At 33.0% G+C, this 18,723-nt stretch overlaps 1 protein-coding gene across 5 annotated transcripts in view; it reads right to left on the minus strand.

Moving 5' to 3' along the window:
• The window catches only part of DMXL2 (Dmx like 2), a 150,628-nt gene that overhangs the window by 113,562 nt on the left and 18,343 nt on the right, over window positions 1-18,723 (minus strand). For all 5 annotated transcript variants that reach the window (XM_031955201.1, XM_031955199.1, XM_031955200.1 and 2 more), the window contains exons 2-6: window positions 8,144-8,269; window positions 5,780-5,851; window positions 4,302-4,380; window positions 2,417-2,564; window positions 1,750-1,816 (exon numbers count right to left, since the gene is read on the minus strand). In XM_031955201.1, the coding sequence (XP_031811061.1) occupies window positions 1,750-1,816; window positions 2,417-2,564; window positions 4,302-4,380; window positions 5,780-5,851; window positions 8,144-8,269 (492 nt within the window). The remainder of the gene's footprint in view (window positions 1-1,749; window positions 1,817-2,416; window positions 2,565-4,301; window positions 4,381-5,779; window positions 5,852-8,143; window positions 8,270-18,723) is intronic.

Here is an 18,723-nt window from a genome sequence, read left to right on the forward strand (position 1 = left end):
AGTATTTAGTACCTATTGTCACTTCTCCAAGTTCTGTTTTTAATGGAACCAAAATATAATGCTACCGCTTTTGTTAACTGAAAAAAAAATCAAAATTAAAAGAACAAAGAGTCACCTCCACACACCATCATGAAGACTGTAAGTAGGACTTTACCAAATAAAGACTGCAATTAAGTCATAATTTACATAGCATTGACTTTAAGTGGTACAGAGACCTAGAGAGAAAATTAAAGAACAACAAATAGAGTCTCAAAGACTGGCTTTGGACAAGAAGATCCGAACAGAGCCTTTAAGGATGTGCATAATATAAAGAGATGAAAAATAAATATAGACTGCATCTTAGAAAGGAGGAATAGAAAAGAATTCTGAATTTCTGGTGCTATGTCCCAGAACTAAAAATCTAACCTACATGTGAAATATATTTTAATCTCACAAGAATTAAGTTAGGGAATGGAGAAACGAGGGGAGGAAGCAGAGAGAATAACAGTTCCAAGTTTAAGGTCAATAAAGAACAACCATAATTTCCTAACACTATGTCATCAGTATTATCAAAAAGTTTACCTTAACAAAATTTCAAAGAAGAGTAAATGAATTAAAAAGATACAGTAGGAGAAACCAGGAATTTTTTTGGTCCTACACTCAGCATTCTCCCTAATATTCAGTTAATTCAATATAACATAAGAAATGTGAAAAAAAATTCCAGACCTCAGTTTCCTCATCTGTAAAATAGGGAGGGGAGGAGAAGGGAGATGGCATTGAACCACATAACTCCTAAGATTTTTGCCACCTCTAGAATTGTCATCCTATGATGATCCTCAATATAGCATTTATTCCAGGACAAATTCCAGAGCTCCAAAAGAATATTCTTGGCAACTTGATATAGAATTGTTTAAAAAGGAAAACCATCATAGCAGAGTTCACTGAAGAACAGTTTCAGATAGACCCTGGACTTTAACACAGTACTTTGTATTAATAAATACTTAATAACAATAGGATCTGAGTACTCGCTCCCAATATTGAAATGATATTTCAGTAAGTTAAACAAGGTCTTACACAAGGGGTCTAAATCAAAAGCACTCTGCGATCACCAGAACCTTTATAATGAAAGAGTTCTCCCAAGAGTCCCATATGACAGTCTCAAAAGCCCTTATAAAGAAAGATGTCTTTTTATGTAAGGCACCTAGAAAATCTTCAAGGGCAGTCAGACAGCAGATCAAAATATATCCCCAAAACTCCTGATTTAAAATACCATTTAATACAACAAAATACATTTTTATTGAACATCTATTGTATAAAAATCCCTTGGCTAAGCAGTGAAGGAAGACATAAAGATGTCTTCAAGAAGACTGCAAATTAGTGTAAGTCAATGATTCTAGAAATATTCTTAGATGAAAGAATGTTCCGAATCTTATTCTCAGTTTTATGTGCATTTAAGCAATGAGAATTTTGCACCTATCTGAATTTCTAATCAATAAGGCTAAAAGAGACTAGTTCAAATCATTTTTTTTTTAACTGAACAACTGCTAAAAGTTAAAATCACTTAAAAGAATAGTCAGGCATACCAAATCTTAGATGGTATTATTGGATGGGGGGAGGAGGGAGGAGCTAGAATTGTAGAAAAGGAAGAACAGGGTAAAGGAAAAGCAAAGCACTTATAATTCTTGCACATTTGCTTTTTGTTTGCCAAGTGTGGATTATTAATCACAGTTTTAATATTATGTTTCCTTGAGTTTTTGTTCTTACCCTTACCTTTCCAGCTGTAGCAAAATATTCACCATCAGGGGACCATTCCATCAAATGTACAGAAACTGAAGTTCTAAGAAATGAAGATAAAATGTTTTCACATATATAAATGATCAAAACAGCATTTTACAGCTATATATTTCAATTTTTGCTTCTCTTAAAATATGACTTTTTAGAAATATTTCTTAAAATAAAGCAATAATCAAAATTTAATTCTGCCTATCAAGGAGAAAACATCATACTTTTAGAAAAGTTCCACTCAGATCTCCCAAGCCCCTACAATCCAACATGTCAAGAGTTGAGCTTACCTTTTCCTAATCTCGTCCCATTCTCGACTTCATTATTACTGTGGACAATACTTCAATTATCCCAGCCCCTCATGATTAAAACCAGACACACACATATCCCCATCCATAAACAAAAGTACTAGGGCTACTGCTATCATTATAACTATCAAGAATAATCAAATACAATACAGATTGTCTATTTCCAGAAACATTACTGTTTGGATTAACACATCTAAATAAAATGCAACACAAAATTACAAGTTTTATTAAGAGAACATCTCTATTAAGAAACATCAATTAAAATCATATGCCCACTGATAAACCTCAATAAAGACCTTAAGAGGTCATTTAGTCGAACTACAGAGGAAGCAGATTTGCTAACTTACTTGCATTGCCAGATGCACTTCCAATCATTTAAAACAGGAGGAATTTTATTATCTTTAACCTGATCAATTTCCTCTTCTTCTTCTAGAATGTCACTCTCTGGAGGAGCCCATAACTGTACCAAATCAGTTGCTGTTAACAACCTGTTACCTGAAAATTGAAAAGTTATTTAAAGAATATGCAATGTGATTTCATCTAGACATGCCTTTAAAAAACATAAAAAGATAAAATAAAGGGAATATACTAGGAAAATAAAAGATACTATTCTAAAAGCCATTTTATTAACTCCACAAAGAAAAATACATGCAATAATTACAACATGTTTTCATTATAAATTAACATTAGAGAATTACTGAGGCAATATTATCCACAATAGAAAGATTTTTTACGAGATTCACCTCTCCAGCCCAGTTATGGAAAAATGTTCTGTTGCTACGAAAGAATTCAGTTTGTGAAAGAAATTAGGAGACTATTTTATTTCTCTGAAACTCACCCGAAAGTAGGACAAACTATTTACTAGTCAAGGTCTAGTCAAAAATCACAGAAAGCCTAATATCCCCTCAACCAATTTTTCATATGTCTTGAAAACATTATGAAATATAAATACAAAACAAAAGATTGCTTTTGTATATGACTTATAAAAAATCAACTAAGCCTTCCTAGTCACAGCTTATGGGCTTGAAAAATAAGAACCATTTACATAATTTTTTTTGGTTTACAAAACACACTATGTTCTCATTTGATCTTCACAACTTGTCACTATAATCCCAACATTACAGAAAAGGAACATGAAGCTCAGAAACTGAGTGATTTATTCAGGGTCATTTGGCCAGCAAGTGAAAGAGAATTCAAAATCAGGTCTTTTTCCTCCAACTTCAGGGTTCCTTCCAATATACAAAACCATTCTCTAAGAATTTCTCATTGTTCTCCAGTTACAAAGGTCTTCATAGAAGTTTCAAATATTTTTAAATTAAAGATGCTAATTTCCTGGAATACACATGGAAACCAAAGGCTGGGAATTTTCTTTCCATTTTGTGTAATGTTTTTAATTCTGTCTCAGAGATATTTAAATTAACAATAAATGTAGAAGTTAGCTGGGGAGATAATTATCTAAAATTTTTCATTTTAGCAGGCTGATTTCAGAAAAGCCTGGAAAGATTTACATGAACTGATTGATGCTGGCTGAGTGAAATGAACAGAACCAGAAGAAAACTATACTCAACCACAGCAAAATAATGTGATCAACTGTGAGAGTTAGTTCTTCTCAGCAACACAGTGATGCAAGACAATTTCAAGAAACTTGGGATAGAAAATGCCATCTAGAGAGAGAAACTATAGAGACTGAATGCCAAACAAAGCATACTATTTTCAACCTTTTTGTTGTTGCTGCTGTTTGCTTTTTTCTTTCTTGGGGTTTTTCCCTTTTGTTCTGATTTTTCTTTCACAACATGACCAATGTACATATAAAACCTATAAAACCTATATCACATTGTTTACAGTCTGGGGGAAGGTAAGAAAAGGAGGGAGAAAAGGTTTTGAAACCAAAATCTTATAAAAATGACCTTTATAAGCAACTGGAAAAATAAAATAATACTAGGAAAAGAAAAACTAAAAAAGAATAAGATAAAATTTTTCATTCTTTTCTGAAAGACATTTTAAAATGATTAGCACCTGTTATAAACAATTATATATATAAAAAAAATACATACAGTATTAGGAAACACAATTATTTGTTCATTGTTCCCCCCCCCCGAAAACCTAGATTCTGTTGATAATATTCATTATTCACATGAGTAACTATTAATTTCAACCAAATAATCAAACATTTAAAACAATGTGTAACTACAAGTTGAAGCAAACGGTTGATATTTCCTCATTTCTAATTACCTTGGGGATCCCATGCTAAGTTGTAAGTCACAGAACTCAGAAAAAATTGTCCAGTTTTAAGCCATTGACACTTGATTTGCTAGAATATAAAAAAAAATTATGTAAATCCTAAAAAACCAAGCAAATAAAATAACTATCACTGAATTAGCACATTTTCCTCATTGAGAATAAAATACAGGAAAATCAGAACAGAAATCAATGGACATTTTATAAGATTTCTTTATTAAGTCCCACAAACAGAAATGTTTATTAATGTTTACAACTATTATTCTACAAAATAATAATTAAATTTAAAATATTACATAATAGGAAGATTATTCACTTTTAAATAATATTTTGAACTTTTAATTGCTTTACTTGATATATGTCTGGTACAATAGAACTGAATATAAGCTTCTAGATCCAAGACCTAAATAGAAATTAAACTTAACAAAATAATAATAAAAAAAAAACACAAGAGTAATACATAAGCATTAGTACTGTAATATATGTATTTGAACAATCTGTTCATTATCTCTTTGATATTTTCACTTCTAAAACTGGAAATGGGGAATAATAATGAAAGAAGGGAAAAATTATCACATACTGGGTTTTGGTTAGCCTTCATTTTTTTTTAAAAATAAGTTACTTTAATGCCTTTTATTTTTAAAAAATACTGTCACTATTTCCAAAAATAACATCCTAATATTCCCTTATAATACAGAAAAAGTTATCAAAAACAACCAATGAAACATCTGCATCTAACAATGTGTGCAACATTACATCCACCATCTATTCTTAACAACCTCCATTCCTGTATCACATTCATTTTCACAGGTTCATCTGTAGCTCTACAAAACCAACTTCCAAATCTATATATCCAGTCCACATCTTTCTCTAATATGACATCTCCAATTACTTGCTAAATCTATTAACTGCATGACCTATTGAGAGCTCAAACTCAAACTCTCTAAAACTTGGAGAATAAACTGAATGAAACTGTTCAAAATGACACAAAATAGGAGGAAACTAGAAATATAACCTTCAATAATCAATATATTTTATGTCAAGGATATAAGATTTCATTCTTGGGAATAGTTTCTACGCTGATAAAAATCACAACTTATTTGGAACTTGGGCAGTAGGTCTACAACTTCTTTTTGAACACTTTACTAATTCACAAGGCACCCTATTCTATTTTGGGATGGTTCCAATTATTACATATTAAGTTTTAATTATTACTTTATACTGAGACAAAATCTGCCTCCCAGTGATCATTCTGCCCTCCAGTACTACAAAAACAACTAATCCCCTTTCCACATAATGGTATTGGAAGACTTATTATTTCCTATATACACCATTATAACTTCTTCCACTTCTTGAAACTAAAAACCTTTTAATTTGACTGTTTTATAAAACCTCCCATTATCAACTCTAGAAAATTGACTAAAGTTCAGATAGCTAAAACACCAAGGACTTGTACTGCATTAATTACTTACACAATTTCTCTTGTGAGAATTGATACCCAAGGGTTCAAAAATGCAAACAGCATTTCCATATGAAGCTGCAATCTGAAAAAGAATAAAATGTCAATAATTATAAAAAGAAATTAAAATATCTTCTTACATAAACATGTAAGCTAACTGTACATAATCACAAAATTATGACTGCCCAAAAATATTTTATTGAACCATATCTTATAACACCCCAAAATCCCTTCTGTAATAGGAAAAATAAACAGGATTTTCCATCCTGAATTCACAACTGACTTATTCAAAGAGAATTATAATTCTGCTTATGAGAATCTTAAATACAGTAATATTTTTCTTAAAGCTATATTTACAATATACTTTGTAAGAAATCACCAAAACACAGGAAGCATAATTATGGATATTCTAGGATATCACATAAATCATCAACTGCTCATTAAAAATAAGATACATCAAAGACACAACAAAAGTAAAAAACATTTATCTGGGAGTCTGAACAAACAGAGGAGGGGAGACAAAGGAAAGAAGGGGATAAGGCTGCAGTAAAAAAGGCACATGAAGAAGAAGCAAGTTCCTCTATAATCAGCAGTTCCCAGCATGACAACTTTCGGTTTATTCTCAGATAAGAGAAGTGATAGAAGTCGGGCCAGCTGAAAAGACCCAATGTAATTTCAGCTCCCTTAAAGAAAAAAAAAATTCTTCTCTAGCTTAGTGAATTATGAAAGCAACTTAATGTAAACAAAAGATATTCCCTTCATTGAAGAATAAATTTAGAGTTGGGAAAGGCCATTTAGGAGGATACAAAGTCCAGCCCCCCATTTTATAGAGGAGACTTGCCCAGAGATCATAAACTATTAAATGTCTAAGTTAGGATTTATTCCACAGAAATTTGCTTTTAAAATGTGAAGGTTGTTTAATATTTGAATGTGGATGAATTTCAAAGTATCAGTAGTCAATTAACAAAGATAGAATACTTATACAGAAGAAAATTGAGAAGCTCTTTTGTTGGAATGGAAAAATATGAGTAGTTGTCACTGTGAGTGAAATGGGAAAAAAAAAAAAAGACAAATTATTCAAATTTCACAATTTTGCCTGGATTTCTTTGTTTTGTTTTGATTTTTTTTTTTTTAGTAAGTTTGGAAGGTATATGTCAGTGTATTTTAATAAAGGCAACTCTGTATTTTAAAAAAACTGTATTGCCAAGTTATTTGTCAGTACTGGTTATCACTTAAACACATGGGCCCATAAATAATCTATTGAAATTCCTTCGTTGAATGTCATACAATGAACAGTTTTTTTTCTACAAGTATCTAAAATAATCTGACTTTATGCTAATATAGAACACTGCAAAATGTATGAAACAAATGTGAAATCCTTCTTATTTCCCTGCAATAGGCTGATAGAAATATATAGAGGACAAGCTAGATCAAAAGTCATCAAAGAAAATTGAAGAATAATTATAGTTAATATGCTACAGTATTAAGTATATCTTCAACTTGTATCCGTTTCCAGTGGGTAGATTTTGAATTAAGAATACATAATTTCTCATTGGGCATTTCTAGGTTTTTAAAAGGTTGATCAACCACAATTATTTCAATAGACTCAAAATTTAATAAAATTTTAAGATATGTGATAATAAGCAGTTTCTTAAAAACTGATTATTTAAACATTGTTTCTGCAGATAGAAATCTTATTTTTCTGTTTTAATGATACAGAAGGGCCACCCAATGTTATTTATCAAACTCATTAAAATGGAATCATAGCTGCCTCAGAATTTATTTTATAAAATTATCATTTAACACACACTGAATTTATAAAAATCAAAGTTGATGCAAGATACAAATGAGGATGCTTATCTATTCTAGAACAGTACTTTCTTTTCATATATATTATAAAATATTCTTAATTAATTATGTGATATTATTAAATGTTAACAATTCTTCAGAGGTTTTGAATTGAACTTTGGCTGGATTCCTTGGATCTGTGTGGTATTTATGTTTGAGTTTTTGGTTGAGGGTTTTTTTGGCGGACAAGGGAGAAGTTCAAGAAGGGGAAGAAACATGGAAGGGCGGGACAGAAACAAGGATATGATTTAAATGTGAAAGAGGCTCTAAAAATGACATGGAGAAAAAAAAAAAAAAGATGGGATGATTTTTAGTTCCATCCAGTAAAAAACTGCTAGAAGTCCTTTGAATTTCTTTCTAAATGACTATATCAACTTAGCAGCACTTAGCAGTTTATCTCCACCCACAAGATAAAGATTTAGTTCTTTTGCAGTTTCTACCTTATGTTCAACAGTAGATTATCTTTTACAATTTACTAAGGTTGTTAGGAATTGTTTTTTCGTTTAAACAAAGTTACTAAATTCCTTACTCTTCCATGCTGGTTGGAGCACTCCACACAGCTGACTTGGATGTTTCCATGTTTAGCACCAGGGATGATCTGCACACATTCGAAGTCATTGGCCAAAATAACAATATCACAGCCTGATCCATATGCCTAAAAAAGAAACATTTTGGGTTATATAATTTGCACATTATACAAAATGGTGTAATATTTAAAGAATTTCCTCCAAAAGATTTAGTTCAAATTATATTTTATTATATATGAAATTAATATAGTTATACTATCAATTACAAAATTTTAAAAAATTTACATGATAAAATAAACAAAAGCATTTAAGATCCTTTCTCTTCCTACTGGGTAGACATAGCAACAGCAATATTTTATGTAATATAGAATTAAACTCCTGAAAAAATTAATTATAATGAACAAATATATATAATTATGTATAAAATTATAAAAGTAATAAGCAAATAAACATGATTATAATAAGCAATCCACATAATTGGGCCAGGATATTTCTAGTGTCCTTTTCTAATATTTCTAGCGTCCTTTTCCAACTCTAAAATTCTGAGTTTACTTCTTTCTATTTTCATATTTCTCAACATCATCTCCTTCCTCTTTTGCAACTATATGAATTTGTGTGTTAAGAACCCGCACAAAAACATTTCTTTCAAAGGTTATCTATTACTTCTCATTTAATAATCCTATAAACAATTTTTAAATGTTAAAATTCAAGACTCACAAGTATCTTTTAAAGTAATGTAAATTTTAAAATAAAGTGGGAAATCGTTTAGAAAGGCCTGTATTCTTCAGTATCAGGGTCATAATTCAGAGATTTCTATTAGCCACATACTGCCCAGTAAAACTACCACTCCCTAATGAAATCTAAGATATATCCAAAAGTAGTAGTAATAAAAAAATAAATAAAGCAGCCTTGGTGTATCATTACAGATAATGTGACCAAATTGAGATTAATGGCAGCATTATGGTAATCCTGTATAAATTAATAATTCACAACCTCAAACTTAATTTAGGAGAAATGAGCCACAGTATCATAGAACTAAAAATGTAAAAGGACCTCAAAGGGTCATAGTCTGGGCCACAGGAATTAAATAAGTTGCTAGGGGTTACATGGCTCATGGCCTAAAGTACAGTGTGTACTAAGGTTTTCCTTATTCTTATGTCTAGTATCCTCTCCACCACATCACATTGCCTGTGTATATAAGTATTTATAAAAGAATTCATTATGACTGGATACCAATGGTAGGTAAGTTAAATTAATGTACAAAAAAATTAATGTAGAAAAGTCTCCATCAGTTGGGGAATGGATGAACAAATTGTGGCATCTGGATATAATGTAATATGACTGCACCATAAGAAAACAAATTGAATGGATTCAAAGAAACTTGGAAAAACTTGTTTGAACTAAAACATAAGTACAGTGAACAGAACCAGAACAATAATTTATACAATGACTATAATATATTATAAAGGAAATAATTTTCTTTCTTTTTTCATCTTTATAACAATTTTGTGAGTTCTCATACAGGTGGGTATTATTTCTATCATTCCTTTTTTGGAAATGAGGAAACTGAAGCCCATAGAGGCAAAGGTCACATAAATAAATGTTGTTACTTGCATTTGAACTCAAATCATCTAATTCTGTGTCCCATGCTCTTTCAGTAAAAAGAAGTATTTTTCAGAGAACTCTGATCAATGTACTTTACAATGACAAATCACCTCTCCAGGGACTAATGCTGAAACATTTCTCATCTCCTGGAAGAATAGATGATGGACCTTAAGTACAAAAATGAGATGCAATTTTCAGATGTGCTATATGTGAATTTGTTCTATTTGACTCTATGTGTTAAAAGGGAGGCTAAGTTGTGTAAAAACTATCAATGAAATTTTTTAAAATATACAGAAGAGAACAGAAAGAAGCTGAAGAAGACACAAATATTGGTGCTATAATGTTAAATTTAATATGTATTTTAAAATTAAATATGTACTTTAAAATAGAAAATCTATATAGATTCATATATTTTTTAATGCACATTTACTTTTTTTTCTCCTAATACTTGCATTACAACTATAAATCAAGGAAGCAAAGTTGAGAAAAGAAACAGTTAAAGAATGCTATTAGAATATGACCATATTTATATAGTACTAACTGTACCAGGCACTGTGTTAAGCATTTCACAAACATTTCATTTGATAAAATGGTAATCCTTCCTATGAAGTCACAATGTTACCATCATCATTCTTGTATCTTAGGGCATGTATAAATACCTAAGGTATTTAATACCTTCTAAGATATTTAATACATCAAGAGAAGGCTACCCTTTGCTCTAATTTAAAGATCAGATAAATCCAAAAGATTTTGTCCCAGTTCTCCAGGTTTCTAAATCAAACAACAAGCATTTGGAAGAAACAGTGCTAAGTGCATAAGAGACAAAGAAAAATCATCCCTGCCTTCAAGGAGAGCACATTCTAATAGAGAAGGCAATATCAGAACATACAAAATCAGGAAACCCTAAGACAGGATGGTGGGGGTGGGAAGAAAGGGGAAAAAGCAAAGAAAGAGCTTGAAAAGACTACCAGAAGTCTCAAAGGAAGTCAGGATTTTTAAGTCAGGGGTTAAAAAAGAGAGCTTTCCAGGCATGATGACAGACAATACAAAGGCACTGAAAATGGAATGGTGCATGAAAAGAGCAGTCCACCAATATGACTGGATTATAGAGCAAAGGATATAGAGCAAAGGAGAGACTGAATGTAATTAGGCTGAAAGGAGAGGAAGGGTCCAGGTTGTAAAGAGTTTTAAATGTCAAAAAGAGGACTTTATATTTGACCCTCAAGATAACAGGGATTTACTAAAATTTATTAAGCAAGGAAGACATAGTCATGCCTTACAAATATTAATTTGGCAGCTGAGTGGAAGATATATTGGAATGGGGAAAAACAAAAATTTTACACAAGGAGAACAATCAGAAAGCTACTCCAGTAATACAAATGAGATGTGAAAAAGAGAAAAGAGGTAGATTTAGCTGTGTGAGCTAAGAGAAGGGAATTATACACTAAAAATATTATAGATGTTGATGTTGATGTTTTTAAGTTGAGTCAATCAGATATGAGACTCCATGTGAAAGTTACTTGATACTGGAGTGATTTATCATTTCCTTCTCCAATAACAGAGAAAAAATACAACAATTGATATTGTAAGGTGATCTATAAAGAAGAATCAAGATAACACAGAGATGATGAAACTGGGAGAAGGGAGAGAGCTTAGAAGGAAAAGATAATGAGTTATTTTGGACATGGGGAGTCTGAGATTCTTCCTACAAAACATTTACTCCAAAACTCAAAGGAACAAAGCTAAGGATAGAGACTAGGACTGGATATATAAATGTTTTAATTAGATCTATTTTTGCTTTTACATGATCTGAGATCAGGATTGCTACCCCTGCCCCTTTTTTTTTTTTAAACTTCAGCTGAAGCATGATAGATCTTACTCCAGCTTTTACCTTTACTCTGTACATATCTCTGTTTCAAATGTGTTTCTTGTAAATAACATATTGTGGGATTTTGGCTTTTAATAATACTCTGCTATCCACTTCCATTTTATAGGAGAGTTCATCCCATTCACACTCACAGTTAAGATCACTAACTTGGTATTTCCCACCATTCTATTTCTTCCAAATTATACTTTTCTCTCTTATTTCATTTATCCTTTCCTTCCTCACTAGTGTCTTGTTTCTGAATACCACCTCCCTCAATGTGTTTTCAGCCCCACCTTTCTTATCCTTCTCCCCTTCTATGTCTGTCCTCCCTTCTATTAATCTCCCCTTTTCCCCTCCTACTAGCCTAGAGAATGAGACAAATTTTCATATCATACAAAATATGTGTTATTCCCTCTTGGAGCCAAATCTGATGAATTAAGGTTCAAACAATACTCATCCTTTCTTTCAATTGTAATAGATCATTAGTGCCTCCTCAAGTGATGTAATCTACAACATTTTACTTCCTCTCTCCTCTTTTCTCAGTATAATCCCTATTTCACTCCTAATTTCTTTTTTATATCATCACACTAAAGTCAATTTTTATCTACACCCTCTAAGTTATTATACTCTAATTGTCCTGACAAAAATCTCAAGAGTTATATGTATCATTTCCCATAGAGAAATGTGAACATTTTAACTTTCGAAAAACAATTGTTGTTGGGGGGGGGGGGTTTTCCCCATTTATTTTTCTATGCTTTTTTCGAGTTGTATTTGGAGATCAATTTTTCTACTTAGCTCTTCTCTTTTCATCAGAAATAACTGAAAATCCCCTATTTCAGTGCATGTCCATCTTTTCTTCTGAAAGATAATGTTTAATTGTTCTGGATAGTTAATTCTTGGTTGCAGAACAAGCTCCTTTGCTTTCTGAAATATCATATTCCAGACCCTACAATCCTTTAATGTGGAAGCTGCTAATATTGGGTACTCTTGATTGTGGCTCCTTGATATCTGAATTATTTCTTTCTGGTTGCTTAGAGTATTTTCTCCTTAATCTGAGAATTCTGAAATTTAGCTATGATATTCCTTGGAGTTTTCATTTTAGGATCTCTTTCAGATGATTGGCAGATTCTTTCAATGACTACTTTACCCCCTAGTTCCAAGATATCAGGGCAGTTTTTCTTATTGATTTCTTGAAAGATGTTCAAGACTTTTTTTCTCATCATGACTTTAGGTCATGAAAAGCCAGAGTAAAAAGAATGTCTAGAAGCAGAAGGCAGCATGATCCAGTAGAAATAAATCTGTCTCTGGAGTCAAAAGACCTCTATTTGGCAATCAAAGCCCTTCATAATCTAGTGCCTTTCAACCTCTCCAGCCTTTTTATATCATCCTCTCTAATCTAGTGCCGTTCTAGTTGTTCCACAAACAAAACATTCCATGTCTTGGATCTCTGGCCATTCTGCTCCACTCCAACTACTTGACCACCCTGGCTGCCTTTAGGTCTCAAGTAAAAATCTCACTTCTTATTTAATCTCAAAGCCTTCCTAATTATTTCCTATATATCCTATATATAGCTTGTTTTGTATATATTTGTATGCTGCCTCCCTAATTAGATTATAAACTCCTTTGAGGGCAGGAACTGTCTTTTGTCTTTTTCTTTAATGCATTGCATTTAGCATAGTGCCTGGCATATAGAAGACATTTAATAAATGCATACTAACTTTAATTGAATTCATTAAACAAAGAGGTTGCACTAGATGACCTCTGTATTCCCTTCCAGCTCTTGAGTCTATAATCCAGATCTGAGTTTGACTCTAAAGAACATCAACAGTTATCAAATGCTGTAGAGAAGTCAAAAAGGATGATGATTAAGGCCATCAAATATGACAATTAAGAGAACACAAGAAATTGTGGCAATTTCATTTGAACAATGGGGTCAGAACCCAGATCACTGAAGTTTTAGAAGAGAATGAATGAGAGGAAAAAAAGGAAGAACTGATTGTAGTAGACTTTTTCAGGAGTTTATGTCAAATGAAAACAAAGATCTAGGAAATTAGCTAGTGAACATGGTAGGATCTAATGAATTTTTGTTTTTGTTTTTATTTTTAAAAATAAGGGAGATTGGGAGCAGCTAGGTGGTGCAGTGGATAAAGCACTATCCCTGAAGTCAGGAGGACCTGAGTTCAAATCTAGTATCAGACACTTAACACGGTCCAGTTGTGTGACCCTGGGCAAAAGTCACTTAACCTCAATTGTCTCAGCAAAAAAAAAAAAAAAAAAAAAAAAAGAATGAGGGAGATTTGATTGTTTATAGGCAATAGTGAAGGAACTAATAGATACAAAAAGAGTAAAGATTAGCACTTACTAGCACTTACTAGCAATATGAAGATAAATATTTACATTTAAAGAAAGGATATTAATATTTCAATGAATTGTGAATGACTTTTATAGATAGTCCTATTGTAGGAAGTACTGCAAATCACAACCCAATTGTGCATTCTCATTCTATATAGTTATTGTCCATGTCCTCCTATAAATCAATAGAGAACTTAGAGATCTCTAGTGCAAGACCCTCATTTTACCAATGAAGAAAAAGAAACTGAATTAGTTAAATGATTTGTATAAGTAGCAAGTGTCAGAAGGCAAGGAATTAAACCCAGGTTCCTTCCACTATGTTTCCTCCTTCCATAAATGACCTACTCATCATATTGGAAGTCTTTTTTTAAATCTTTTGATATTTCCACAGGTACAAGGAGAGCTTGCTGGCCATCCTTCTCCCTACATAACGAAGGTATTCCCATTTCTTGTTTCAATGATGCAGTTGTTGGATATTGCTGAATGGCACTTGATACATGGTTATCTTTGTTGATAATATTCTATAACTCATATTAACTCTACAAAAATTTTACTGCCATCTCATTGTGCCATGGAGGTAACTCTGGATTCTTGAAGGCTAGGCCAATAGAACATAAGTATCTCTGGCCAAGTTCTACAAGCTAGAACGTCTTGAGTTAGTTCGCAGCTAGAATTTACAGCCCAATGACTAACCAAAGTATAAAGCCATTCATCATTATTAGGCTGGAAACTTAGTGATAATTTTTTTTGTCATGACAACCTATTTTATTCTCAACACTTAAGAAGTTACTTTATTCATGCAATCTCTAGCTATGTCATATGCATCCTCTCCTATCCATTCTTGTTACATTTATCTACCAAGATCATTCTTCCAATTATTTTAATAATATTACTATCTGGATCATTATCTTTGTCTACAGCCTATATTCCCTGACATTTTCTCCAGGAGTTTCAAATATTTATACTAATAATCCTTCTTAATAACCTGACCTCTCACTCTAATTCCTCGACTGCAACTTCTAGTCATTCCCTCATTTATCCAACTCTAATGCACACTAGACCATGGTAGTGATATTGGTCACATTAGACCTCATTTTTCAGAATTGTATACCGCCTACAAAATCTGGAATTTGCATCACAAATTCAAGATTACATACCCAAGTATTTACTCTATGCCAGGCATGTGCCAAGTACTGGGCTTACAAAAACAAAAGAGAAATGGTCTATGGAAGAGAACTTACATTCATTCTAGGAGGAACTCTGATCCTTCCATCTATCCCACTTTCTCATTCATGCTAAAACTACGCTTTGTCTTTAGTTCAAATTCCTTTATCCACTGTCCATTCTCCCACTGCATCTTATACATTCTGCTGTCATTTACCTCCCTATCAGCAAGTCTTGACCCCAAAGGACAGTAAACTACTTAAATGTGTCATTAGCTAATATACTCAGAGAACATCTTTGCCCTCCTGACTTTCTGTCACTGCAGACCTGCAATTCTCCATACCAGATAACTATAGCTCCTGCTCCAGAGTTGCTTACTTCAATGGGAAAAGCCACTAAGTCATGCTGACTTTACCCAATGTGATAAGCTGGGCTTTCACTTGTTGCTTAACTCAACCTTATCCCACTTTCTCAGTCCCCAGAGTATTCCAAACTTTTTCTTCTTTCCTTTCTACCCCTCTCCCAGAAGCTCATTCCACTACCACCATCATTTTCATTCATTCTATAAGTGCCCAAGGGCAAGGCACCTCAATGTATTTGGAAGCAAAGACAAAAACAAATATAGGACTTGTCCTACCAGTAGAGCAGAAGACCTAAGGCTACACTTCACAAAAAACACTCAAGCCACAAAGAAAGTCTGGGACCTCCTCTATCACAGGTACTTTTCCTTTCCTTTGGGTGCAGAAAAGGTACCATCCATATTGTGATTACTCCCTCTGCCTTTGTCGTTGATAATAGTTCTCTACCATCTCTTCTAGAACTGAACTTTTGAGTAGTCATCTACTTGTTTCTGATCCTTTCTCTAATCCTCTTTGCCCACAAATACACACAGATTCATCACACTGGAGACATACCTCAACCCCTTGCTCTGACTGGTTAGTTCCTCCGCAGGATCATTATTTCAGGAAGTATCTAGGCCATTCACTTCTTTTCTAGCTTACCTCCTGATCCTTAGGACTTTCCAGCTCCCTCTTAAGTACTGTCATCTCCTATTAGAATATAAAGCTCCTAGAGAGGAGAAAGCCTTTTTTTCCCCGTGTATTTGTATTCCCAGCACTTAGCATTTAATATAATAACTTACCTAGCTATACTTATGCCAGCTCTCCTCATCCTTAAATAAGGAAAAAGGAGAAGCTTTCTTTGCTACTTCTAACTATAAAGGTCTCATATCCCATGTGTCCCTTCCACCATACTTTTTATTGTTTAACTTCTTGGAAGAAAACCAGTAACTCCATTTTCTCACTATTCATGCCTTCTTCCTGATACTCTGCAATCAAATTTCTTTCCCCACTGTTCTACTGAAAATTTCTTCCAAAGGTTATCAAATGGTACTTCTGACTACACGACATCTGATTTTTATCCAGTCTTCCATGTCTGAAAACTTATTATTTTTGACATTTCTCTGTCCACCTCTCATATCTAAGAAATAATAAAAACAAAGACTCACAAAAATTATAAAGGAACTCAAAGGCCTTCTAGTCTGCCCACATTTCTGAACAAGAATCACATTTATAATAAAAGGGAAAATAAATCTTCCAGCCTTCACAAATATACTTTTCCTGAGGGGAAAACCAATTCTTCTTTCTCCAGGGAACTGTATTCCATTAGTGACTAGATCTAATTCTTTGGTGCTTTTTTTCCCTAGTCACATCTAAATCTGCCTCTATAATACATCCTTTTTTAAAAGTTTTTTTATTTTCAAATCATATGCATGGATAATTTTTCAACATTAACCCTTACAAAAACTTGATTTCCAATTTTCTCTCCCCTTCCCCAACCCCCTGCTCTAGATGGCAAGTAATCCAATAAATGTTGAACACGATAGAAATATGCATATGTATTTATACAATTATCCTGCTGCAGAAGAAAAATCAAGTCAAACAGGAAAAAATAAATGAGAAAAAAAATGCAAGTAAACAACAAAAAGAGTGCTATCTATGTTGTGATCCACACTCAGTTCCCATTATCCTCTCTCTGAGGATAGATGACTTTATCACAAGATTATTGGAACTGGTCTAAATCATTTCATTGTTGAAAAAAGCCACATCCATCAGAATTGATCATCATATAATCTTCTTCTTGTTGTGAACAATGATCTCCTGGTTCTGCTTATTTCACTTAGCATCATAACGTTAAGTTTCTTCAGACCTCTCTGAAATCATCCTGCTAATCATTTCTTACAGAACAATAATATTACATAACATTCAAATAATATAATTTATTCAGCTATTCTCCAACTAATGGGAATCCACTCAGTTTCTTGCCACTACAAAAAGGGCCTCCACAAACATTTTTGCACATATGGATCCTTTCCCTTCTTTAAGATCTCTTTGCGATATAAGCCCAGTAGAAATACTGCTGGGTCAAAGGATATGCAATTGGAATACTCTTTGGGCATAGTTACAAATTGGTCTCCAGAATGGTTGGATCTGTTCACAATTCCACCAATATATGAGTGTCCCAGTTTTCCCACATCCCCTCCAACATTTGTCATTATCTTTTCCTGTCATCTTAGCCAATCTGAGAAGTGTGTAGTGATATCTCAGAATTGTCTTAATTTCTCTGATCTATGGTGATTTAGAACACCTTTTCATATGACTAGAAATAATTCCAATTTCTTCATCTGAAAACTGCCTGCTCATATCCTTTGACTATTTATTAATTGGAGAATGGCTTGAATCCGTATAAATTTGAGTCAATTCTTTATATATTTTAGAAATGAGGCCTTTATCAGAACCCTTAAATCTATTACTACTTTCTTTAGATCAAGCAGAATAAGTCCAATCTCTATTCCACAAAATAGAGCCTCAGAAATTTGGAAAGCAAGAATCATGTCTTCTTCCCCTCCTTCTACACCCTACTACTACTACCACCACATACACACACACACACACAAAACACATCTTAAGACTTTTCTTCAAGCTAAACAATTCAGTTTCTTCAACTGGTCCATCACATGACATGGCTTCTTCATCATTCTAATCACTCTTCTCTACGTACTCCTCAGTTTATCACTGCCACTCCTAAAACATAGTACTGGAGAATGAACATAGTACACCAAGTATGCTGTAACCAGAAGAGAATACAGTAAGACTACTGAATTTAGCAAAGATGGCTGCTCAAACAGTCAAGCAGCTCAGTTCACCCATACTTAGTACAGCAAAACAAGCCAAAAAAAATCACACCAGACTAAATAAGTGAACAATAAATCCAATTAAGAACTATAGTAATTAACTTTATCTGTCCAAGAACTTCACAAGGTTGAGAGCTCAATTGTAATAGGAAAGGGAACTGTCTGAAAAGCTAGCACCCAAATTGAGACAAACTGGAAACCTGCCATTAAGTCAGTCAATAAACATTTATTAAGTACCTATTGTGTATCAGATACTGTGCTACCGCTGAGTATACAAAAAGAAAGGCATAAGAGGAGAAAACAATACAAAAAGAAACTAAAAGCAAGAAGTAGCAGGGAGGTTAACTGACATGGAGGGCATGATGAAGTCCTGCATCCAGTCTGGAAAATGATCTGAGGAG

Source organism: Sarcophilus harrisii, chromosome 2 (genome assembly GCF_902635505.1).
Source record: "Sarcophilus harrisii chromosome 2, mSarHar1.11, whole genome shotgun sequence".
In the NCBI taxonomy this organism is placed as follows: Eukaryota; Metazoa; Chordata; class Mammalia; order Dasyuromorphia; family Dasyuridae; genus Sarcophilus; species Sarcophilus harrisii.